This window comes from Spea bombifrons, chromosome 1 (assembly GCF_027358695.1).
Source record: "Spea bombifrons isolate aSpeBom1 chromosome 1, aSpeBom1.2.pri, whole genome shotgun sequence".
In the NCBI taxonomy this organism is placed as follows: Eukaryota; Metazoa; Chordata; class Amphibia; order Anura; family Pelobatidae; genus Spea; species Spea bombifrons.
Window position 1 is genome coordinate 57969464 of NC_071087.1, and position 26770 is coordinate 57996233.

The 26770-nt window shown below is 38.6% G+C and overlaps 1 protein-coding gene across 3 annotated transcripts in view; it reads right to left on the minus strand.

Annotated features, from left to right (window-relative positions):
- The window catches only part of WDFY3 (WD repeat and FYVE domain containing 3), a 110688-nt gene that overhangs the window by 18564 nt on the left and 65354 nt on the right, over positions 1-26770 (minus strand). For all 3 annotated transcript variants that reach the window (XM_053461720.1, XM_053461718.1, XM_053461719.1), the window contains 24 exons: positions 26108-26220; positions 24802-25033; positions 24471-24571; positions 24045-24263; positions 21876-22057; positions 21513-21744; positions 21200-21360; positions 17888-17999; positions 17348-17538; positions 15730-15882; positions 15361-15434; positions 14857-15018; positions 14548-14642; positions 13809-13929; positions 13397-13614; positions 12259-12494; positions 10638-10772; positions 8884-9063; positions 7455-7688; positions 3864-3963; positions 2532-2692; positions 1377-1606; positions 678-784; positions 240-422 (listed from right to left, as the gene is read on the minus strand). In XM_053461720.1, the coding sequence (XP_053317695.1) occupies positions 240-422; positions 678-784; positions 1377-1606; positions 2532-2692; positions 3864-3963; positions 7455-7688; positions 8884-9063; positions 10638-10772; positions 12259-12494; positions 13397-13614; positions 13809-13929; positions 14548-14642; positions 14857-15018; positions 15361-15434; positions 15730-15882; positions 17348-17538; positions 17888-17999; positions 21200-21360; positions 21513-21744; positions 21876-22057; positions 24045-24263; positions 24471-24571; positions 24802-25033; positions 26108-26220 (3932 nt within the window). The remainder of the gene's footprint in view (positions 1-239; positions 423-677; positions 785-1376; positions 1607-2531; positions 2693-3863; positions 3964-7454; positions 7689-8883; positions 9064-10637; positions 10773-12258; positions 12495-13396; positions 13615-13808; positions 13930-14547; positions 14643-14856; positions 15019-15360; positions 15435-15729; positions 15883-17347; positions 17539-17887; positions 18000-21199; positions 21361-21512; positions 21745-21875; positions 22058-24044; positions 24264-24470; positions 24572-24801; positions 25034-26107; positions 26221-26770) is intronic.

Consider the following 26770-nt stretch of genomic DNA (forward strand, 5'->3'; position numbering starts at 1 on the left):
CTAGCTACAGCACATACTAACATCCAAAATGTTGCTCTGTTGTTCAAGCCTGTTCCATCATCCTAGCGCTTCAAACATGATCTTAGAATTTATTTTGTACGGATATCATTATTTTTAAATATATTATTGAAAAGAAAAAAAATTCATGCTGTAGAATCTTACGTTTCTGGTGTTAACGGACCCAACTGTAGCACAATACACAATGTTACCAGCACAAAAAGGCATGTGAAAACTCTTACCGAGATGATTCTGCCAACACCGTAGTGTTGCTTCCTCAATCAAGGGGCGTACAACGGTGATATCCACATGGCCTCTGTCGTTCACCGGAAAAGCCACTTTAAATAAATCCTCCAAAACTTGCTTCTTACTGTGAATCAGCTCTATCCACACGCGACTGACAGCTTTCAACAAGAGCTGGCGACCTAGAATAAACACGTCACCTTAAGTCCACTCTGTTTCTGAGTTTGTCTTACTGTTTCGTTGCATATATGTCTGAAATTGCACAGCGATCCACAACGCCGAATAAAGGGGAGGGAGAATCAACCATGCACAACTATCAAGCTCTAAGGTGTAGGGAGAAAGTCTGGGTCAGCCTAAGTCATGGTAGCACCTGACTGTAAAGGAATAATATGGGATTCTCTGCGGGATACAAGGTGGCAGCAGAAAATGCAGTGTACCTTCACTGACATCCTGATAGATGCCCTCTGGCTCAATATCAGACGGCATCATAATATGCCAAGTGGTCATCCTGGCTTCTGCTTCCAGTCCAAAGCCATCAGGGTTACTGAAACAAGATATATACATTTTCACATGATTCGCTAGCCAACGTCATGACCATGTGTCTAAGCACTCATAGCTGGAGATCCACAGTAACAGGTTACAGATGTTTCAGTAAGAACACTTTGTCGCCCTTTCTGGCCGAGGCCCATTAGTCTTGTAGTCCAAAACCATCTGAAGTAATGTTCACCCCTCACAGTACTGCTTGTTTTCATGGAGACACATAGCTGTCCCTCTAGGTGGATGAGACCTAGCACATTTTATTGTTGTCACCAGGAGTGTGTTGGTCTCAAGGTGACTTGATTCTTCACAGCAAACCATGAAACCACTGCGCTGTACCAATCAAAGTGAGCATATGCTGACATATCTAGTTTTCAACACTTTTCTCTCAGAAATTGCAGACAGACACAAGTGGAAGGATGGGTACTTCTAGAGCATGGGGTTCATTTTTCCCTATATAAAGGAACTAATAATTTCAGATTAAGTGCTTTTATAAGCTTTCCATTCAATGACCAGTTAGAAATAGGTTGCAGATTGAATTCTAGGTGGCAGTTATGTATAAATCCTTGGTCTGTCTCATTTTATATTGTGGTTCTTACCTTCCCATGTGGAGGTTAATCAAGCAGTGAGCTAAGCAGGCAATAAAATCCTGGTCGTGGTTCCCAGGTCCAAGAATCAGGTTCCTATTCACAGTGAGGACTCTCAGAGAATCAAGAAGAGCCACTTGTTGAGGTACTGTTTTGTGGGCTCTGGAGAGCTGGTACAATATGGTGCGATTCAAACAACTATAAATCACTTCGAGAGACAAGCCTTGAGAGCGCCGTTTCGACTAGAAGGAAACAAAAAAAAACATTATGGACTCTCTTACAAGAGGTTTCATTGGCAAAACTAATACCCAGTTAACTCGTCTCCTGGTGACTTTAAGGGAAGGAAGATACAATTGAGCAACGGAGCAAAAGACAGAACTGTGTTGGTAAAGCAGATACCAACCAGCATGACTCAAGGAATCTATATGTGTCCACTGCTAAACAGTTAATGTGTCTCTTACTGCTTAGAGGCAGGGGATCTCAATGTACTACTAACATATAAATGTATACTTTTTATAAATATTGGCAAGGGACAGTTGGAACGATAGACGCTTTTGCATGCATAGACGAATCAGTAAGCATAAGCCAAATATATATATATTTTTTTTTTTTAGGGAGCATTGACAATCCCACAAAAATATATACTTAAAGCAGTATATCTAATATTGCTTACATAGCACAATCCATGTATCATGTGCTGCTCCATGAACCAATTCAGGTTGCTTTTCAGTGACGGGGACACTTTAAAGACAACTTTAAAATACTAGAGAAATTTAAATGAAATCAAAATACTGATGAAAAAAGAAAACTGAATTCTGTCTGGCTCCATTGTAACAGCAGCAGAATGTAGTTTCCATGCCTTGTTCAATGGCTCATCAATGCAGATTGGAAACAGACCTCTGCACTGCCTTTATAAACATGACGGTGATGCATGGTTTCCAGAAAACCATCTTCAACCAAATTGAGAAAATAACCTAATAATAGAGGAATATTCGTGCAGATCCAGAGATGGCTGATCCCGTGGCACAGGTTTCGAATACATACAGCTTTTAATCTGCAAACATCATTACACTGGTTCATCTATTTTAGTGAACTGTTTCTGCTTGCTGACATGGTAATAGTAACCAGTAAAGGAGGATGGATGGTGAAGGTTACAGCTTTTCGTACCTGCGATAGTAACTGGATGATGCACTCTACCACAAGCTTGGAATCCTTGTTGAACATCCCTTGCCAAAGCTTATCCACCAGCCTTTGGGTGAAATAAAACACGTTGTTCACCAACACCTGGTAGTTTCCACCTGTAGTGATTGGTAAAGAGGCATCTTCACCTAAAAATAAAAAAGGTTCAGCATGTTAATCTACAGTTATTGCCTATAATTAGGTTTTGTGCGATCACCTAAATGGTGCTTTTAATTACAGATAGAAGGTTAAAGTTACCAAGTAGTCCACATTCATGAAATCTTCACAAAAAAATAAGCTTGTGTTGTCTAGGCTGCCTTTCAATAGGAAAATCAGGATAATATAGTCCAGAGATGTGTGTGTAATACCACATTTTTTGTATCTGTGCTTGAACACACACTATAGTGCCCAATAATGTTAAAGATCCATGCAGGACAGAAAAAAATATAATACTGCACATTTAAATTCCCTCTCTCTTTGAATCTTATTTAACAATTTGAAAGAAATTCATACATTGTAGCCCTATAACAAGCACATAATAGTCAAAAATTTGGAATTTAAAGTTAAATTGGTAAATAACACGCTTGTGTCAGTTTTTATTTGTACAGACACAAACATTACTCCCTCTATCAGTTACTATCCTTCACCTTCAGTCTGCGTGATCCCTGCATGAAGCCATCATTCCAATCTCATGTCCCCTCTGAACTATGCTGTCTCATTACAGGACTAAAAAGTACAGGAATGAAATGTGAGTCTTGTTACAGACATAGATGCATGTACTTGCATCCACCAGAACAGAGCTATGGGTGCAATGGTGGCCACATAAACGAGGTTGTGGCTACGCTGTTTGTCGCAGAAAAACCCTTTGAGAAACACTGCTCTAGAGCAGAGTATGCAATTTTTAATTCTTCAGATAATATTGATTTTCAGATTAAAAGTGAACTTTAACTATTGAATATTGGCTGGAGGTCATGGGCACTAGAGTCACACAACGGCCAGGAAAGGTAACTGTTGGGCAACCCTTTTATAACAAAAAATAATAAAAATAACAAATATGCATCTAAGACCAAAGCACTTCAGGCAACCAGATATAGATTCTAAGCTCACAAGAGCAGGGCCCTCTTCTGCTTTTGTACCAGTACATTATTGTTTGTGATTTGAAATCACGTAATCAATGTAATCTGCTGGCACTACATAAATAAATGTAATGTAACAGCTGGGTTAGCGCTGCAAATCGTTGAATCAGATAATGATATTCCAAAAAATCCCATAGTCAGAGAAAGGACCACAAAACATGAAGCTAATAAAAAAGTTAAATACCTAGCAGAACATCGGTGGCCAGCAGATGGTCCATCACGCTATCTAATATGCAAGTCTGGAACTCCTTTTGTTGGGTCCTTGTGGATCTTTCAGGAGAAGCCTACAAAAACAAACAGATAGTACTGTTAAAATGACAAGACTTAAACATGGAGGGTCTCATATCAGCAAAGCAACCTAGTTTAATCTTAACCCCTTAAGGACCAGGCTGTGTTTTACCTTTTGTACCATTGGGACCGAGGCTGTTTTAACACTTTTGCGGTGTTCGTGTTTAGATGTAATTTTCTCTTCACTCATTTAGTGAACCCACACAAATTATATGTTGTTTTTTTCAGGACAAGAAGGGCTTTCTTCAGATACCATTGTTTTAATCATATTATCTAATTTCCCATAAAAAAAATAATAAAATATGATGAAAAATGTAAAAAAAAACACATTTTCTGACTTTTACCCCAAAAATCTTTTACTCATCCAAAAAAGCTAATGAAAAAACCTACTAAATATATTCTACTATTTGTCCTGAGTTTAGAAATACCCAATGTTTTTATGTTTTTTTGCTTTTTTCTGCACGTTATGGAGCATTAAGTACAGGTAGCGTTTTGCTATTTCAAAACCATTTTTTCCAAATCTGGTAATTCCTCCCCCCATGTGCCATTTCGGGTATCTTTGAAGCCGGCCAATGCAATTTACCCCATCAAATCATATATCTTTGAAAACTAGACACCCCAAGGTATTTCAAATGCTAGTATTTTAACCCTTTCCATGCATGAGATTCTACCACCAGCCTTTGCCACACTTTGTGTTAGTATTTTTTTGGTATTTTTTTTTACACAAATTGTACTTTGGGTATACATTTATAGCTCCAGGTATACGTCACTATCAAACAACACCCTAATATGTGTTCAATAACATCTCTCGAGTACAGTGATACCACCCATGCATGGGATTGACTGCTGTTTGGGGTTAAAAGGCCACATTTGGGAAGTGCGCTTTTTTTCCCCTATTTTGGTCAGTCTGTGCCTATGCCCTATCTTTGAGCCTGGCCACTACAATTTACCTCATAAAACCACATATTTTTAAAAACTAGACACCCCAAGGTACTTAAAATGGTAGTATTTAACCCTTTCCATGCATCAGATTCTACCACCAGCCTTTGCCACACTTTGTGGTAGTATTTTTTTTTTGTATTTTTTTCACACAAATTGTACTTTGGGTATAAATTTATAGCTCCAGGTATACGTCACTATCAAACAACACCCTAGTATGTGTTCAGGAACGTCTCCCGAGTTCAGTCATACCCCACATGTATGGGTTTGTCTGGTGTTTGAGGTTAAAATGCCACATTTTGGAAGTGCGCTTTTTTTTTCCCCCATTTCGGTCAGTCTGTGCCTATGCCCTATCATTTTTTTAAAGTAGACACCCCTTGGGTATTTGAAATGCTTTTATTTAAATTTTTCCACGTCAGGATTTTTGTGAAGATACAGCGCTAATTTTAGCACTTGCTCATAATAATAAACTTTATTTTTTTATTTTATTTATTTTACTCTTTTTGGACTTTTTTTTTACATTTTGCTGGAACTGGATAGTTCCTCTAAAGCATAATAATTTTTAAATGTTACCATGTTTTTTTTAAGCTTTTTCTTTTTTTCCTTTTTTTTTTTAAATTTTTTTTTATTTTTTTAATATTTTACTAATCACATAGTGATTAGAAAGCTGGGCTCCATTGACTTGTATGGTTGAATGCAGTACCTGTATTCAACCTGCAAGTGGAGCCAGAGTTCTCTAGAGGGTCTGGAGACCGTCTAGCCAACTTTTAAACCTTTATTATTTTTTTTCCCGGGCCGCCGCCATCTTGCGGATGGTGAAGACTGCGTGCAGCTGCGGCTGTGACCGCTCTCCGGAGCGGTCACAGTCCATCAAGAGGTAAGTGTTTGGTGTCGCTGGATGCCTCCTGATCGAGGCATTCCAGCGACACCATTGAAGTTTAGGAGGTGATCGTTGATCGCCTCCTAAACGCTTTTAAAACGGGCGTCCGCCGCCATACAATGTATGCCGGCTGTTGACGCCCCGGGGAGGGGCCAGACATGGCCCATCATGCCGATCTCGGTGTTGCTGAATGCCTCGACATCGAGGCATTACAGCAACACCGTTTAAGCTTAGAAAGTGATCGTTGATCACTTTCTAAGCTTGTTTAAGTCTGATGACGTGTCAGGCACGTCATAGGTCGTTAAGTGACCGTTTTGCATGACGTGCCTGACCCGGCAATGGACGTTAAGGGGTTAATGTTGATCGCCTGGTTTGTTTTGATAAGTTAAAAAAAATAAAAGTAGTAAGGGATGCCCATCAATCATCGAAAAAACAGAAAAAACAGATGGTTAATTCTATACAACCTGTCATGGGAATATGTGTCTTAATTAGTTCCTGGAATCCCTACTTTTAAGCAAGTTTATATAAACCTACCATTAAAATTATAGACTGATCATGTATTTGTCAGTGGGCACACATACAAAATAAGTAGGGGATTCACTGTATAAGGAATTAATAAAAGGCAAGTATCACTTGGAAGACAAGTGTCACTGAGTAAAGCTGCTCTTTAATGACATGAACAGGGTTGTAAACGAACATGATAATACTGCACTAGGTTATGGGGAAAACGTTTTCGGTATTCTTAGATCTTCTGGAGACTTTGCCTGGAAGCTACAAACACATTTAAATCACGTGTTTAGACATGTATCTTAAAGATTAGCCTTCTGTATACAAAAATATGGTACTGTCTGCAGAATTTCCATGTAATCGAAGAAAAAAAAATAGAATCAAAAGGAATTTTTCTGTAGTATTTGTTTTATTAACACATCAGTCACAGAGCTAATGGAGACTCTATTCAGCAATGGTGTTGGGATATTACTAATATCTGGGGTTCCAACTGGTAGAGGACCCTCAATGTAAAATTTGGGGTTCTGACTATGGGAGGAATAGGACTATCACAGCGTCCTTTCCTGTGTGAATGTTATTATAGAAGCAAGGAGATATGATTAATCCCACTATAGGGCGTATACAAAATGTATTAGATGTATTGTAGAATTTACAGTGTTATTGTTCAATGTATTGAATTAGAAAGATTATTATAAATTTGCCAGTCTAACAGATATTTGTTATTTTGACCAGTGTTAATACTATTACAGAATTCACCAATATGAGAGAAACATATCTGGATACAGAATTAGATTTGGCTTACAATGTCATTGCTAAATACAGGAGATCAGTATCTCTTAATTAGAGGCTTTGGTGTTTGTCCAGTATGCTGGGCTGCGATAACACACAGACACACAGAGTACTTATCTTAACTGTCCTGTGTTATACAAAAGAACATTTGAATCACAGAGTCTGAATTGCCTAGATCATTGGTGTAATTCCAGGCCTTAAGGGCTACAAGCAGCCAAGAATTAGTGCTTCTGTCTTATTAGAATTCATTTTAATGTAGATGCCTGTGCTCAAGCTTACCTGGGCCATAATGTCTACAGAACCATCCTACACAAAGACAAGCCAGAGATCTTTCCCCTGTACAATAAAATGCCTTCCACATCAAACACATACCTCTAGCAGCAAGTCTATCAATGGCGTTTGCTTGCTGGCGGGAGTCATGCATAGATTTTCGATCACAAGGACACGCATGAAGTCAAACACAAATTTCTTTGCAGGGTGGTTAGTTAGGTAGGTTTTGAAGCCCACATTGCAATATTCTGATTGGCTTCTGTTCATGCCCGAGTCTGAAGTGAAAGCCTTAAATTCTTCAGCTGGGGATCCAACTTCATCATCAAGGTCTGTGACCTACAAAATAGAGCTTAATCACTAAAAAAAGCAAACAAATACTAGAAACACAAAGGCTACCATACAGAATACAACGGCAGTACTAGAAGACAACGTTTCTGGACATATATGTCACAGAAGTGTTTAGCATTTGTTCTTGACTACAACATAACAGTTGTTTGTAAATTACATTTGCGATTTTTCTGTGAAATCTGCTGTTGACATATAGGTATTTTACGGAGCCAGGATGAAGGAGGACACCAAAAGTCACTGGTTCAGTAATCTTAAAGTTTCTTTATTGATTTAATTTCTGTATGTAAATCAACAACAGCAGGACCTTGAACCACTTAGCAGGCTTTGTAGGCAGCATATAAGGAGAAAATAGATGAAGCATATACAAAACCGGGCCGTGCATGCACAAAATGGGTTTAGTGTGTAAAATTGGCAGGGTTGAGTCAAACACCAAGCTCTGTTTTGCCATGCATGGCACCTTGACCACTTTATGGAAAACCCAGCCTTGTTTAAGAACTGCACTGTAACTTATTAGACAAATTTGTCACACTTGCAGTATAAATAAGGTATCAATGAACTAAAGTGGGAGTTCTGCCTTAAGAGACTGTACTGACAAAGAGTGATTATGTCTCAGCTTTTAACAAAGTTATTTGGATTTGATGTGAAATATTTTATCTGACTGCATTAAAGGGGCAGTTTATTGTCCCTAACATCACCTTCAAAAATAATACATATTAGAGTACTTTATGCAGGGCCTGCGCTACCAGTGGTATGGTAGGTGCCGGACTTGAGTCCAGATCCACCAGCTATCACCCAAAGAACTTCTTCGCATACATGAGATCTAGCTAGTTATAAATAACATTTTTCAGAAGAGGTCAACATGGTCTGTGCTGACAAACTACATTGAATACAATGTGTGTCTGCCTAGTCATATCTATGAATGTTCCATTACTTGGAAGACTTGAAAAGAAAACAAACACTTTGCATTGATCAGGATTTGTATGCGTCATTAGTATGTAATAGTTTAATTTAATAATAAGAGGACACAGCCAAGTATGAATAGTCATTAAGAATAATAAAAACAATTTATAGGTTTCTGTAGAGCATCTCATCACGTATACTTTTGCTTTCGCTTCTTTAATTTGAAAAAAAACCAAAACATACAGATATTGAATTAGTTTCAAAACCGAGACTTGACCCTTACCATTTCAGAGTATGGTCGGATGTTGAAAGGGAACACTGTGGCTGCCAGCGCACAAAGGAACTCTGGGCTGATCCACATAGGCGCAAGATCTGGTACATTATGGTACAGGTACCGAAAGAACTGCATCAAGGTGACTGGGTACTCCCGGAGCCAGGAACCCTCTTCCTCGGATTGCCAAGGCTGTGTTCAAATAAAAGAATTCAACATGAATATCCACCACCATGTCAGTGACACCAACTGCTAGATTAAAAAACACAAGCAACTGCTAACATACAGTATAAAAATTCCAACAAGCCCACGAGCCAGTTATTATGAATAATATGTCTCACGTCACAGAAGTATTCTATTAAATTACTGGTTTTATTGCATTTATAGATTCAAAGCCAGTCTTTCTTTGTATTATAACTATACCTATGTTGATAGATTGTAAGCTTGGGAGCAGGGCCCTCTTTATCTAATGTATACGTTTGCCCTAGTCTATCAAGACTAGTTTTGTCATACCCTTGAATATATGTATTGTAAGAATTGCTGTGCAATTGCTATATAAAGAATTTATTATTATTAATAATAGAAACTACAGCACTGATGAAAAGACAAAGTTATTGTATGTATGTATATAATGTACATTGACACCCGAGGTGGTAAAATATATTTACCTCTTGACAAGTAAAGGTTTTCTGTTATTAGAACCATTCAGCTGCCACCATTAGTAACTTACTTACGACAATGTAATTAATCTTTGTGATGCATGAATAATGGGCTAAACAAGAGTTTCTAATCTGAAAGCTCACACGTATGCACATACTATAGCAGATTTACCAGATTTTGTAGAAAAGTAAGAATATATCTTCACATTTTGAGCCATATCATTAACTATTATAAATAGTCTTTAGATCCAAACACGCACACATGTTTTTATTTAATTTATATGTCTAGAATCTTAACCTTACATAAGGAGAGAGCTAAACCTAGGTTTCATGAAGCCTAGGAAACAGTTGCTTGGATATAAATATTACCAATTCTGAAGTTTCAGAACTCAACCTAGCTTTAGATGTTGGCAGATTGGTTTAATTTATGCAAAAAACTCAAAAAAAAAATCATGTTTTTTTAAAGATTTTAGTTGGTACACAAGGTTTCCTAGTGATATAAAGAAAATATGCTGCTACCCTTCACTTATTATTGTCCCCATCTGTCATTCTTTCACTAAACTCATTTCCTGTCTATAAAACAAAGCAAGAATTCAGAGCATACCGAGCAAATTTCATTCAAAAAACACCTGAGGCGTAAACATTGGAGATTCCGTCACACTTTATGGCCATATATTGCTTAGCTTGCCACTATGTCAAAGTACCCCAGGTGTGGCGAGTCCAATCTAATTATTCAATGCAATATTCCTGACCAAGGAGCTGAATCACTGGGACCGCTTTGCATTTTAACCCAAGAGACTCAAAACGAGGGGCTTCTCAACCCTAACATTTGTTCAGAACCTGCAACAGAGATATGTCTCAGGTTTTGCCACCTATGTTACGTACACACAGTAAAGCTGCAATTGTACATTACTGCACTATATGCCTGAGTCTTACATATATCATTTATCAACATATTCTGTGCAGTGTATGTTGGGGCAAAATGAGTCATTGGTGACATTTAGAAAACAGAAGGTCTCCTTGTACATATGGTGCAATTTATGGTTTTTCATGCGTGATTTGCCGACTACAAATGCACAGGCACTAATTATAACGCGCCATACTTACAGAATTAAGCATGGTCCTCAACATTCCCAGGAGAAGGAAGGCAGCTTCTGTGCAAACATTGTGTATGGAGGAGAACACATTTCCACTGGATGCAGGAACTCCAAAGATAAAGGTCCAGATGGAGTCCAAATCAAACTATAGAGGTAAAAAAAATCATCTTATATTTGTGACACCTCCAACTACAGTGGGAAAAAAAAATAAGAAAAAAAAAATCTTGAGCTCTGAAAGCCATGAGCAAACCAGCCATCTGGTCCTAGAGCTATTGAGGCAAAGCCTAGTTATGTAGATGAGGGAGATGGTGGAGTGGAGTCAAAATTGTACTCCAAAGGAAGCTGGACTACTCTGTTCTGGCAGAATTAAGGGACCATCCAATATTCAACCAAAAATAGTAGAAAAATTGTATATTGTTAATGAGAACAAATTATATATAAGTAATACATGTTCTAACTTAGTTTAAGCAAGATGGTTTATTAAATAGAGAGATTACAGTGCACTTAGTAACTTGCTTAATCCTTGTAGTGTATACACAAAACAGATGTGCCCTAGAGGACTGTAATTATTTGAACATTGTCTACAATTCCTTTAGCATTTTAGTCATTGTTTGATTCATAGTGATTAATAGATGTCAAAAAATGTTAATGAAACTTAACTGATTTTAGTGCATTCTTAAGTTTGCAGTTGGTTAGAACTATTGGATTTTTTGAAATATCCATGCTTAATGAAAGTGCAATCATTAAGTGTAATGTTATATTACAGAACTCGTATCACAAAACACATTGCACCAAATCATGTCATCTTTTTTGCATCCCTGGGGCAGCAAGTTTTAAAGGTTAGAACCCCAGTAACCTTCAACATTCTAGCTAAGGGTCATGAGTACTGTGATCTACATATGTTCATCCATATGCATGGGTGCAATATACAGGACGTGTGTGACATGTGTGTGACACACTGCATACTGGTATACCAATAGATCCTCTACAAGCATGCAGAGATCTTCTTCTTCCTCGAATAAGCTGCTGGTTCCATGTATGCATACAAAGAATCATATATAACAGAAGCGTCACCTGTACATTACCACATATAGGATACATGGCTGTCCTCTTGTGTCTACTTGGCAAAATCAGGCAGCTAATGCAATGTTGACACTTGTTGACACAAAAGACACGTGTGGTGCTTTACTGAGGAAGTGGACATGCTATGCTTGTTGGTCAGGTGGAAATGATTCTTATACAATGCCAAATACTCTTCCAACTACCCTTAACATCAAAACAGCAAACTCACACGTTTGTCAATTTAAATATGAAGACGGAATCCTTTACTCTACAGTAGTTCTTTATATACAAACCCCGTAGTCCTATGAACTCATACAGGTGCCATTATAATCCAGTTTATTGGTTTAAAACTGTGCTCCGGCTCTCATATTGAAGAGCTACACAGATAACGGTGTTTTGCAGTAGCTATGCAAACCAGGCTGCTATTCCAAAAAAATCCACAAAACATGATAGCAGCCATTGGGGGGAAAAAAGAGGAAAACAAACACAAAAGAAAACAAGAAAGGATGAAAATAGGGAGAGAGAGAGAAAAAAAAACACACGAACATGCCATACTGGCTAATTCCTACCTGGCAAGCTCGGTTACTTCGGTTGCTGGTGACAGGTGCACTGACCTGCAAGTTCTCAGGCAGCTCGGTAACGGGCTGTTGCAGGAAAAGCGCCATAAGCAGAAAGTAAAGCGCAGGGACGTTGGTGTGCTTGGGGAGAAGAGACTGGAGAACAGAGAAGCCAGGGAAGTGACAGGCATCACGGTTAATCTCCCTGAGTGTTGACCTGCCACCGGCACTCCTTCCTACATTAAATCCTATAGAGAGAAGAATAAAAATAAAAAATACAAAAAAAAACTAAACAAGGGCATTTGAGGACACATTAAGAATATGTCATAATTTCAACTACAAACTGAGTAGGTGATCAATCACGCATTTATAAAACCCCAGCATGCAATACAATAGCAGGAACACACCTTATGCATCTGTTGTCTTTGTATCTACTTTAGGTGATACAAAAAACCACCAATACGATGATTTATCTGCTTTTTTAAAGTTGCTGACAGGGTGGTAGATAAATGGAACAGCCTAGCTGCAGAAGTGGTTGAATCTAATACAGTGAGGGAGTTTACACATGTATAAAGCTATCCTGAATTGAAGACGAGATCAAGAATTGATCGAGGTTTGCGGCTTTCCATCGAGAAAAACGAGCAGACTAGATGGGCCAGATTTTTTATTTTTTTTTTACCTGCTGCAACTAAAAATTCTAGGATAAAAAATAAATAAATGGCAAGGACATAATGCGACCACCGCTATATCTGGCAGGTTAATGATAGGAGTTGTGTTGGACTAACTGTAAATGTTTTTATATACTTATGCCCTATAACATGCATTTTTTGCCTTCTGAAGACATGGCACACCCCACATGCACAAATAATGATTGACTTTTGAGAGGTGCCATATAAACCCAATGTTTAAAACAAATATAGAATTTGTGGGATTTTTAAATATTACATTTAATATGTCAGTTTTCAGACTACTTCAAGTGAAATACCGGTAAATACATCAATAATATCACTCTTGAATATAGGCAAATATGTAATGAAATAATAAAGTAGACAATAAGACAATAATGTATAACATACAGAAAGGGCTTTATTTTTTTTAATATATTTTCTTAAAATGTATGTTGGTTGCTTCATGTGTGCAATATGTTTACCTAGCACTGTTCCAATCTTATTGGTCAGGACAGAATCGGTTTGGTCGAGCCAGCCCCCACCGCTCACGCCTTCCTTGAACTTCATGAGTATAGGCAGGTTGCTGAGCAGCACCACAAGAATCCTCATAGAGGCTGTGACGGTGGTCGAATGCAAGTGTTCCTCCATGAACATTATCACCCAATCAAAGCCGAGGGTCTTTACCAGCTCTTCACAGGCTCTTCAGAAGAATAAAGGAAAGGATAATGTTAGGAGCAGCATTATTCCCCACTATATTTATACAAAGCTCAGACAGCATATTGGAGCTATCGTGTACATTCAGATCCGCTAATTAATACATTAACTAAATCCCCAAAAATATTTGAACAAATAGTCTTACTATTTACCATTATTGGCATGTGAACATATACTTACTGTAGGTTTACTGTGGTCTTTTCCTTGTTAGTATACAGCAGTTTAAGCAGCATGTCCAATAGCCTGTTTCTTAGAAGTATAAGGTTAGCAGAAACCAGTCCTCCAAAATCATCCTCAATTCCTTGTGGAAAGGAAATTCAGAGAAACACAATGAAACGTCACGGTGACAACTAAATACATGTCTGCCATAGAAATGCATTGATAGAATGACATGTAAAGGATCCCACTCTCCCTTCTTTTCTTTGATCTTTTCTATCTGCCCCAAGGTAACACAGTCCATGCTGATACATAGACAACTGACTTTGAAAGGCCACGGATCTAAAGTAAATAGGAATTGGTATATGGGGTTACGAAGGTATCCAGCGATTGAATAATTTTCAAAATTAACACAAAAGCCCTTGCATGTCAAAGGCTATTATTTAGCAGGTAATGGAAATGCTTTCTTAAATGAAAACTAACATACCTAACACCTGACCTCCACATCCAACAAATTAGTCAAACCTGCTCTATTGAGCTTTATGGCATGGAAACATCAGTATCTGGATACCTGTGTTTTGTCTTGCATGATCGGATTTACTATTTTAGGATTCCATGGATCACAATGTTTGTGTTTATTGATCCACAGATTCAGGTTCTTTGGCAACGGTTATGATCAGTTAATTACCATTTTTTTTAATTTCACGTTGCGTAGTATTGGTTGGTTTTGCAGGTTGGTCGGGATAGCAATTAGCTTACTTACCTGGCTCATGTTTCTCTTCATTGTTAACTTCCATAATTACAAATTTCTCGCACACAGCGAATGTTGGCAGCGTTGACGAGATGAACTGACCAAACCTTAAAACGTTAAAAGAAAAAGAAAAAAAAATCAACTGGGCAAACTATATATTCTATAAAATGAAACAGATAAGCTCAGAAAAAAAATAATAATAAAAAAAAAAAATTAAAAACCCACAATTTACCAGGTTGGCGTATATTACATACAAAAACACACACAGGCTATACATGAAATTTAGAGATGCAGACAAATGAACCAGAGCGCAATGCGTACCTGAGCAGGTCATTGGGGTTGGGAAATCCTTGCAGTAGGAAGCTAAGCACATTACTAATGGCAGCGATGGTTGGCTGAGACAGAGACGTGTCTCGTAAGGTCATCAGGAGCTTGGGAATTAGCTGGAACTCTCTCATCAGTTTAGCATTCTTTGCTGCCTCACTGCAATAAAATGTAGAGACAGCCTTAGTTCAGCGAAAAAGAAACCCAAACAGGAGCACTTTTGTTTTATCCAATGAATGCAGTACAAAATAAATTGATTGCTACGTCATCTGTGGCAATATGCTGCTGCCATCTCACCCTTTTCAATAAGTAGAGACTCCCAACGTGCTTAAGGGGTTAGGATGTGAATGGTGCACAATAATATACAGAAAGTGGAGTGCTGGCCTACATATAAATTATGATAAGCAGATATCACTTTAAAGAGATATGTAAAAAAAATCTTACATATACAATATCTTATTTTTTTCTTAGTAAATAATAAAATAAAACTTGGTCCCGTACCTTGATTCTGTCAGCAGTTCAATGAAGTGTTCAAACAGCGATAAATGGAGCTCATATGGAGCATGCAGCCAGACCTAAAGCAACATCATTATCAGCCAGGCATAAAATATATACCATGATATAGTCAGAGCAATGACAGACAATATAAAAAATGATATATAAATATAACACAAATAAAAAGTTTTATTGGCTACCACAATTTGTTTTTTTTTTCTTATTTTTTATCTACAGTGGCTTCAAACTAGTATCTTTGTAAATCCAAGAAGTGGCCGACATCATTGTGCTCCTACTTCATGTGCGAATGACCTGTTCGAACGTTCTATTAGTTTTAATAAGAAGCTGAGCTTCCTGTATCCACAAGTAACATACCTCAAAGTCACACAGCAGATCCTGGAAAGCAGTGGAGTTTGGGATAATAGAGGTTTCATGTCCGCTGTCAACCGTTCCCACCAAAGAAAAAGTCAGATGCAGAATGTGGCTGTTCAGGAGACCTCGTTTCTTCTTTAGTAGCATTGCCAGCAGCTAACAAAAACACAATACACCACCAGTTTTAATTGACAGGTACCACAATGTATCGCAGCACATTCCAAAGCAAGTCCTTTCATAGACTTTACAAGAACATAGCATGCCTTATGTCATCTCAGAAGAGGTGCACTGAAGGACAACAACAAAAAATGTTCCCCAACAGTCTTTAGGTTTTTGTACGCAAGGTGAAATTAAAATGATTTGGAATTTCTGATTTGGAACTTCTTCAGTCCCTCCAATTTGACAGCCAGGGCCACTAAAAGTCTTAACCCAGAGGTGTAGCTTAATATGTTTCTGGGGTTTTGCAGGAGAGTTTTTCCTTTCATTTCTACTCCTTGTCTTCATGCTGAAGAACATTTGACAACCCTTGGCACACGTTATCCTAGGAAATCACTGAGGTTATTCAGTTTCCGGTTGCGTTAAAGGACAATAACAGTTTCAACACATGAATTTCAATATGCTTTATGAGGGTAAACCACAAGGAGCTTACTTCCTGCAAGAAGGGGGGAAGCTGACCGGCATAATGTCTGCATTAAATCAGCGAGATGACCTCACAGGACATTTTGCCACATATAGTGCATTTTGAAGTCAGGGAAAAGAACAGTTTTCCTCTAAACTTCTGGTATAGACATCCTGACTAATAAGTAGTGAGGGAAATGTTGAGAACTACATTAGGCAGCGATTATTATTGCTTCAGATAATCAGTACATAGTAAGCACATCTCTCTAATGAGAACCCATCTACAACAGTAGTTCGAGTTTGGGGCTGCAATCTCAATCAGGCCGAACCGCTACAAGTTGAAGTGCTTTTGTTTGTAGTTATAGCTTCACGAATCAGATTTTTTTTTAAACACACAGTTTTGTAATTACGCTTAGAGAAGCCACACAGAAAAATAAAATATAAGGTTCCATGCAGGACCAACTTCATTAACCTGACATCGGACAACAATCACGTTTCAGTTTCTAGTTGGTGTCATCTCATTTTATTTCTAAAATATTCTTGAAGACAAACAGACTTTGTCATATTCTAACACGTGAAAAAAAATCTGATAAAACTAAACACCTGTTCTTTCCACTTTCGGAACAACAACTAAGAACCTAGAAATCTTTTTCACAAAAGCTGCCGATGTGCAACTGAAAAGGTCTTGAAAAAGGAATAGCGCTTGGCGATCAATATAGTAGCAGGGAAAAGCAGAGCACTTCTCTGAACAAATGCAAGATGACCATGGGAGTTATAGCATTCTGCTGAAGTGATTAATCTCAGTCACATGAATGGACAACACTTGCCATGTTGCCAACACACAGGACCAGTCACTGGAGGTAGCAGGGTAAACATATGTTTAACGAGTATTGTTTTGGTCCCAATCTGACAATCGAGATTAAATGTTCCACCCAATATAACCTCAAGCAGATAATTCAAGAAAACTACAAGGAGTAACTATAAAACTGTACTGTCCTGGTACCTGGTAGCCTTTAATTCGTTCCATCTCTTTGCTGGCCAATGGGTTACTCTTCACCACACAAACCAGCGCCTTTACTGCTGCATAAAGCCCTTCCACATCGGATGCCATAGCCACTAAACCCAAGATGGCAGCAGCACCACCAATGTATTGCAAGGTGGTAGCCACAGGCTTTGGGACAAACGTCCTTACACCTAAAAAGAAAATGTAAAAAAAATAATGAAAGCTTATAAATAACAATGTCACAATTTCTTCTCTTAGATTGTAAATATACTCAAATGAGTTTAAGAAGTAGTTACATTGTATAAATGTATTAGTGAATAGCTGATATATATATATATATATATATATATATATATATATATATATATATATATATATATATATTAGTTCATGTCTTCAGTACACCAGAAAAGTTGCCTGCTTTTTATAATATAACAAGGAGCTCCATAGAAAGGTTTATTGAGCACTTTGCACACTGGTGCATAACTAATGCAGTTGAAGGGCAGCTATTTCCCTTACTAATTTGGACAACAATCTCACCTAAATACCCGATCAGCGCTGCTCCTATGGTCCGAGCAGGTCCATTCAAATGTCCGGCTGAATTATGCAACAGTTTCACAGGAGTGGCACTCTCATGGGAAGATATAGACAACTGTAGCAAACAAGAATAAAGTGACAAATAAAGCTTCGAAAAAACATATCTCCATAATAAAAATGATTTGGGTAACTAAGTGAGTAACGCAGTCATCGCATTGTTTTCAATCACTAGGAGCTCAGTAGTGGGCTCCCAGGCTTTATGATCTAGTGTAAAGATAAAGTAAGGTAGCTTATATGAAATGGTTTGTTAATTGAGGGAAATATAGAATGGAAACATTTGCATTCAACAACTAGATAACAAGTATAATGGCATATTTAGACCTAGGACTTGAATGTCACTATGAGAGGGGCTTCTCCAGAGCATTTATGTCACTTGCTTTGGGGAAACTTATACCACTAGAGGGTACAAGCAGGACTGGATTGGCTGTTGGGCACAGCAGGGCACCTTTCCTTGGATGGTTAGTTGCATTGTCTGGAAAAGGTATGTAAACCCTTCTGGGTAGCAACCTTGCATATCTGATCAGGAACTACAAAAGTTCTATGAAGAAAAAAAGAAAGGCATCTCTACAAATCTAAAGTATGAAGAATGCCTGATTTGATGGAGAATCTTGTAGAAATCCAGAATCTTACTAGCAGGACAACGGGGAGGGCATATGTTATGAGCCAGCAGGAGAACTTGTTCTGAAAGACTATGACAGGTCCAGAAAAAAACAACTCTCTAAAAAGCAGGATCCTCGTTTCAACTTCCAAGCTGTTAGATGAAACTGGTTGCTAGAATTTGAAGGAGAAAATCTGGTTTATAAGGTTAACTGTTGGGCTCTGATACCGACAGGCATAGTAGTTTAAAATAGCATTTTTACTCCTTGATCTTTTCAAATCTCTAGTTATCAGGGGCCAGGGGGGGCAATAAAAACAGATTTAATCCATGATTTGGGCCAAAGCAGCCACTTCGAGAGATTGATGTCCAGTGTGGCTGATGGGTAAAAGAACCAGGAAGACAATGAGTTTCACACTGAAGCTATGAGGCCTATGGGTGAAATTCAACAAGACTGGGGGCCATAAAAAATGGGGCCATACTCTTAGGAGTAGTCTTTACCTGGAGAGGAAGTTGGCTCCCTTATTACTGGAATATGAGTGGCTGAGTTGTCCAGGAGTCTGTGTTCTGTCCAAGCCAGAATCACTTAAACAACCTAAAGAAGAGAATGGTTGCTTATGCCTCCTTGATGATTCAAACAGGCTACTACAGCTCCGTAGTCTGATTGAATCCTGATTGGCAGATGGTAAATCAAGTGGCTCCAATGCATTAAATCCTTTTAAACCACCAAGAATTCTCTCCAATTGGAGGAAAGGGAAACTATGAAAGGACACCATGTTTTCAGGATGATGGAGCCATTTAAATGTTCGTCCCAACCACAGGCACTGGTGATAAGTCAGAGAGCTTCTTGTCCCATCTTCATAGAAAATGACTTATTGCACACTTAACGGTGTATGGTGTAGAACTCATAAGCCCAATTAGAGACATGGTTATTCATAAAGAAAATTAACGGAAAGATTAACTTCTCCACTCTGCCCTCCGAGAAAAAGACCTTGGCAAGACATGAATCGAAGATAAGCCCCAGAAAGCAAATCCATGTTACGAGATGGGACTTCATCCAGTTGAGAATCCATCTTAGATCTTGCAGGGTAGAGAGAATGAAATTCAGATGTAGAAGAATACTTTCTGATTTTGCTTTCAAGAGCCAGTCATCCAAACAGGGAATAAGGCAGATCATTTCCTAATGAGAGAGGCTGCAATAATCTAGGTGAAAATTCTAGTGCCAGAGGCTAGGCCATGGGGTAGAGACCGTCAGAAACTGATCGACACAAGGGCCAAAAACAACAAAGTTTTGAAGTGTCCTTCAGATCGAAGGTGGGATCGACTCAGATTTATTCCATCTTAATCCCTGCTGAAGCAATTTCAGAACCCACGGGTTTTGAGTCATTCTCAGACATGCAAGAAGAAAAAGCTTCGGACAGCCCTCCAGCTTGATGGGTCTGGCTTCAAGAGGAAGAAGATTTAGAGGGAAGGATCAGACTCTTCTATGACCCCTGGCGGGCTTGCTATGAAAGGAACAATTTTAGAATCTTTACCTTTGATGTTAACCATGGTGGTTGTTTCCTCATGGGCAACCAAAGTCTCCTGTAATGTATTCAAGCAGGGGATCTACTTCAGGACTAAAAAGATTGCCACCTTAAAAGGGCATGCTAAGCAATCTTCCTAAGAAGGATTATCAGCTGCCCATGCCTTCAGCCATAAGGCCATCATTATTGCTACTAAAAGCAGAGAACCAAAGCATCACATAAGTAATCCACTGGTAGGAGTAATGTTTATAAAATCTTGTTTCTTGGTGCCTTGGTTGCCAGATCTTTTTCAGTCTGGGTAAGCTAGACTATGACAGATCTGGCTACTGAAGCTATGAGGTGGAGGCTTTAAAGTTATTTTTGTTGCTTCTTCAGCATTCACATCCATAGTCCAAAGGTAAGCTACTCTTTCTACTGAAAGAAAGTAAGCCATAGAGTTGAAGCAGGTAGGGCACAGCCTTTTCCTAGGATCCATAAGGTTCCTTTCACTTCCCAAGCACACTAGGTGCTAGGTTTTGGCTAAGGCCTTTTAGGATTATCCTCTTTGCCACCTTATCAGGATCATTGTCAGAAGTAGACATTTCAGCAGAAATAGAACTAAAATAACACCTCGTCAGCATACTCACAGATGCAGCTACCAAACAGTAACTAGACTCAATCCTGCTGAGGGGCTAATTAGGGTAATTAACTTTCTAATTTGGCACCAAAAGCTGAGGTGATGTCATCATGAGTTCAGAGCTTTAAAACAGTGAAAACAGCAGGCACCCAATCCTACGAGATATTAAGATATCACGCATGCGTGGTAGACAAAGTATAAAGATGGCAGCGGTCGGTGTTGGGGTGAGGGCTGTGAAAAAGCCTTTATTTTATCAATCCCACCATGGGCTACCAGTATTTCAGAATCATTATGGCAGATCTCTCCTTGAAGGTTTTGTCAAAATTGTTGCTCCTGTCAGAATAAGTTAGTAAACTATGAAACTAGGTAAGCAAAAAGAGAGGCTGTGACCCAGCTGTATATAAGCACAGAAGATTACCGTGTTTGTAACTATAGGTTCTTAAGGGTGTGTATAGGTCAAACATCTGATGCCTTTGGATGTGACAATATTCTAAGCAAATTCCTGTAAAGTACTCTACCTGCTTTGCTATGGCTTTGCTGTCCAGCTTGTTGTAAACCTTCCGTATTTTAGCTACCGTAAGCGAAGATACTGAAAGCGCGTACAGGCCAAAGGAAACTTTCTCCTCAGGAACGAGCGACACCAGAGATGGACTACCTGATTCAGACTTGGAATCTTTACCTGTGGGAAAACAGAGTGTATTAATGGGTACAATTTCCTGTGAATACTATTTAAATATTGTTTTCTACTTTTTACCTGTAAAAACGGAAGAGGCGCATTTTACATGCAGCAGTGAAACAGGAACATAAATCTAAACTAACACCCAGACTTACACGGTGAAGAAACTGCTTGGAAGCTTCCCACATAATTTGGTCCCAGTTCATATATGATAGCAACACTAGCAGCAGGTAAAACGTCCTCCAGAAAATGAGTTGGTCCCAGACGCCACACCAGGGAGGATAGCTGCCGTTGAGCTGGCGGAGTGCCAACATAAGCATAGACCGTGCTAACTACTGGTGGATTAGTAGATCCAGATCCTCCGGGGCTACTGTGCACATAATGAAGCTGCATGGAAACAATCACAAAGAAGATAAAAATAATCAACGGTCTCAACAAGACATTGTTACACCTTTATGTTAACGCTACAGTTACATAAACTATGGGTGCTGGTAATTGGTCAGAAATAATGCTCTTACCTTTACTGTATTGATGAGCTGGCCATCCAGGTATAGTGCTGCTGTACTGTTCTTCAACATGCCTTTACTCATGACCAGAACCAGATGGTGCCACTGCCCTTCCATTATAAGATCACTGCAGCGGAAGCGGGCACAGCATGGCAGGATCTCGTAGAAAGAGGACTCCTCGCTGAAGTCATCAACTGCCGAGCAAACACAGGAGGAGGCCAAGTTTCAGTAACATAATAAAAGCCACATATAACATACACCTCACCAGCCAATCTCATCTCCAGAAGCAATATTTTTATTGTAATATAATGTCCCGACACAGGCAGGTGTTTTGTTTTCTTTTTATTTTTCATTAAGCCCTGCTGCAGGCAGGCTGCAGGGGACCTGAATCCTCTCTGGCAGCCAGTGGACGTCTGCGCAATGCAGACAACCCCAGCTGCTGCCGCCACTTCCGCCGGGGCTTCTATTATGGAGCGCCAGCATGACATGACCTACTGGTGCTCCACCACAGAAGCCCCAGTGGAAGTGCTGGCCAGCAGCATAGGAGGTTGCCTGACCGCATTGCGCAGACATCCACCGGCTGCCTCCACTAGACTCCAAGGAGTCTGGGGGCAAGTCTGAGGAGCAGAGTGGCATATCTGGAGAGCAGAGTGGCATTTCTATAAGTAAGGTGCATTATGAATTAAATGGCTATTGGTTTTCCAAATCTCTATTTGTATATAACATATCCTGTCAAAAGCAGGTCTAACTGCATAATAGATACCAAAAATGTGAATATACATGTATTCCTGATCATTAGATAAAATACGGTTTTACCATTCCACTAATGTGTATTTTTTTCCTTTAAAATAGCACTAAACTGTAAGCGTGCAGCCTATAATAGGGTGCAGCTTATAATCGGGCCAATACGGTATATGGCAGGGTCAATATTGTCCTTCTTGCTGCAGAAAGTAACCACAGTGGACATTGATAATGTGGATAATGATAAAAATATGATTTTCACATGGTTAGAGGAATCTTACTTTTTTATGCGTTAATCACAGATACTAGTTGCATAGCAAATAAAGCAGTTTTATAAAGTTCATAGAACACCTCCCATATAGCAAGTCAGATGAAATCAGAAGACCAACAACTGTTCTACCGAACAGTCTCTATCACAGATTAAATTATCATTATCTCTGACATCTGAAAGCTGAAGGCTACGTGTATGAAATCTCCAAAACAAATCTAATCCACAATAATGTGTCACTTCCATTACACGGAAGGAAATTGTCATACAATGACAAATGATAGCATAAAGAATGTTACGCGGAATTATAATAACTGTTGTGTGATGCAACTCAGTGGATTCAAAACCAATCATTTACCATCTAAAAATACAAAAAATGACCTAAACATCTAGTTATTACTCCTATAAAACTAAGCCTAATAAAAGGTGTTCACAACCCCAAATGTCACATGGGAATAGAACACAAAAAAGGTGATGTGGAATAAAATAGCCAAATCATACTAGAATTACATTGTGGCTCAGAGTCAACCTATAGTAATGAGATTTGGGAAACACCTGGTTCCCCAGACATTTCCAAGTTAATGTGCTGTTAAATATAATAAAATCAAAACTCTAGTCTTCATGGGTCACTAGGAAAGAGCAGCTGTAGGAGGCCAGGGGAATCTCCCAGCTGCTTGTTCACAGCATCTAGTAAAATCACTTAAAGTAGAAAGCCACAGCCGCAACTGATAGCAGTAAAATGTGAAGGTACTCAGAATACAGCAACGATAGTAATAAGTGTAAGACAAAAATCCAGCTTTACAAGGATTACCTAATAGGAAAATACAATAAATATTTCCAGAACCCAGAAATTAAACTTAAAAAAATGAAATGTCGTTGGTACACCTAAGTTGGGTTTCAAATACACAATTTGCGCACTTAACACAATAATATAAGTTTACTAAAATTAAAATGGATCTACAAATCCCAAAATCATTTCACGGATGAGAAAAATATAAAAAAATGTTTATATACCACAATAATAATATTTTTTAAATCTATCCAGCAGTTTTTCCAAGATATTTCTAATACAGGTCAAATATGAACGCCCAATGGATAGCGAGTTTTACAAAAGTCTTATTGTATGAGCGACAGGTTCGATTTATCATACAACATGGTAATGTAGCATTTACCATAACTATGAAGCAGCTCTTCCTTGGTGGACACTATTAGAGACTTGTCTTTAGCAGAGAGGACAACAGCCAGGCATACATAATGTTGCTCTGAAGAGGTCGCTCTTCGGACTATAGTTAGAAGTCTGACAGGGTGATTATTTGGAGGGGAACTGAAATGCTCAATGCAGAACCAGGTGGAATATGTTAAACCAGAAGGTGGTGGAAAAAGGCGTTCTCCTGCAGGAAGAAAAAAAGAGTCAACACAGAATTGCCATAATGTCATTTTGCGTAAAATCTGAATTAGAATTGTCAGCAAAACATATGGAATAATAGATCCCAAGGCAACTGCTAAGCTTCAACATGCTGAATAGTTTCATTGTGCTCCGTGTTTCCTTTTTTTGGTAGAAAACATCACTATAGAATAAGAGTTTGTCTATTTCTTACCTGTTCCCATGCCACTAACCACAGCTCCATCCATGAGGCCTGTGGTGACTGCATTACTAGTTGGTGCATTATGGGGAGCCAGGCTTGGCAAGAATAAAGACCTGCACAATCACCAAAAAAATGTTAGAAAACAAGTCATTCATCACAATGGAGCAAATTACTGAAAAAGTTGTTTAAGGGACATCGGTATCAGTAATTATGATTTCATACATTTGGCCTAAGCCACCATCCAGTTAACTATGACCCTTCTTTGTCACATCTCATCCTAGTGCTTTTAAAGTATCATACAGAGCAGATTCTTTTGTGAAAAACTTAAAAAACCAAAAGTTACCCAAAGCCTTCCAAAGATGTGTCAAACTCAACAAAAGCAGGAGTGACGGATGATCCATGAAGCCGGATGTCATGTGGCGTTGTCATGGAGACCAGGCACTTCACCCGGGTCAGGGGCACAGTACATCCTTCTGCTGACTTGACCAAGCTCCGATTTATCCTGTAGTGTTTATCCTCGCCAACACAAAACACACTGTCAGAGCCAAGACCCTCCGTTGACAAGATCATGCTACCTGTGGGATAGTTAGCAAAATAGATCAGTTTTCAAACAAAAAAAAAATAGTTTGAGAACTTACAAACTTAAAAATTGGTTCACCACAGTTAATCATAATGCTAATAAAGCTACCTGGGAGGTGAGCCTACTATAGAAATCACTAGGCCAAATATATTGCGCCCTGAGTCTATAAGGACAATTTTGAAAGGGTTTGGGTGCCCTGCCTTAGTCACATCCAGAGAACGGATGACTAAACACAGCAATATACACTATAAACAAAACATCTAGTGTAGTGAGAAGAAATTCTACAAAGAGATCTCTACAATGATGCCCTCACATCTATAATATGTAAATAGCGGCATAACGGTCTAGGCAAACTAGGCCAGGTACGGGTGGGATGGCATTCCACAATACTGGTGGCCCCATCCAAAAAACATCACTGTATAAATGTAATGTACTTCTGCATTGGTATTGAATTTACATATAAAGTAACACAATGACCTTCATAAATGATTGAATAGTAAAATAAAATTTTCCATGTGCAAAAAAGAAATACGTAAGACAAAACATTGCTAAAAAGTTAAAAATAAAATTCACTTTATTCCCCCCCTCCGGAGCAACAGCATCACTGCCATCTGACACACGACCATCTCAGAATGAAAAATGTCAGGATGATTCCTGTGTCACTGACGCTACAAATATGTCAACGCTGTGTACAGAATAAATGTGGGTTTGTCTGCGTAGGAAGAGTGGAGAATGGCAAAAAAAAAAAAAAAAAAAAAAAGTGGTGAACAGATTGCATTTTTAACGTCTCAGAGTCTGAACTGGAAAATAACGTCAAACAAACTGGCTGACCTGACAGAATTGCAGATTTTTGCAAACCATAAAAGCAAAAAAACTGTATTTAATGTATATGATAGCTGTGGGGTCCCTCTAAATTTTCGCAAATCAGGAATGGGGAGGTCAATGTAAACTATATTCTAAGATACATCAGTAGAACAGCCAAAAAAATGTTAAGTCCATAAAAAACTGACACAAATGATAGGTGTAATAGACACTTTAATAAGGAAAGCATTTTTTTGTCAAAGCTTACTTCTCATTTCAGGCTCATAACTCAAGGAGCTGGGCTTGTGTACTCTGTACTGCTTTAATAATCGCTTGTCCCACGCTGCACAATTCAAAGGGTTGCCAAGGCGGAGGAATTCTCTAAAGAGACAAATTATTAAAAGTATAAGCAGACATTTACATACAGATAGGTGCTTTCCTTCAGACAAATCGCACCCTCTTGTATGTTAAGCAAATAAACCTTAGGTGTCTTATGATATTCTTCCCTCTCCTATTCTATGGCAACAGCCTATCAGTGCCTGCTTTTGAGTCACATGACAAGTAAAGAATTATTTCTGTTAAGGGATTAGACATTCAGCAGAACTCAGAATAATTTTTATAATGTTGCACTTAGTTACAATATCATTAAACGTAGGTAGAGGTGCACTTATCCGTTCTCACTGGGAAAAGATCAATATATTCTGCCAAGCTGCACAATAAATTCAACACACAAATATGAGCATATGAAAAATATGAATCAGGATAAAACACAAGCCAGAAATGTTGCCATTACTCCCTGATATATTGACTCTCGGAAGTTGTAGTGAATATTTGTATGTGTTAACTCTGTGTGCAGATATAATAGAGTAAGCTGTTATTGTATCATTACACATATTATATATATCTTATATATTGTGTTATTGGTATTTTG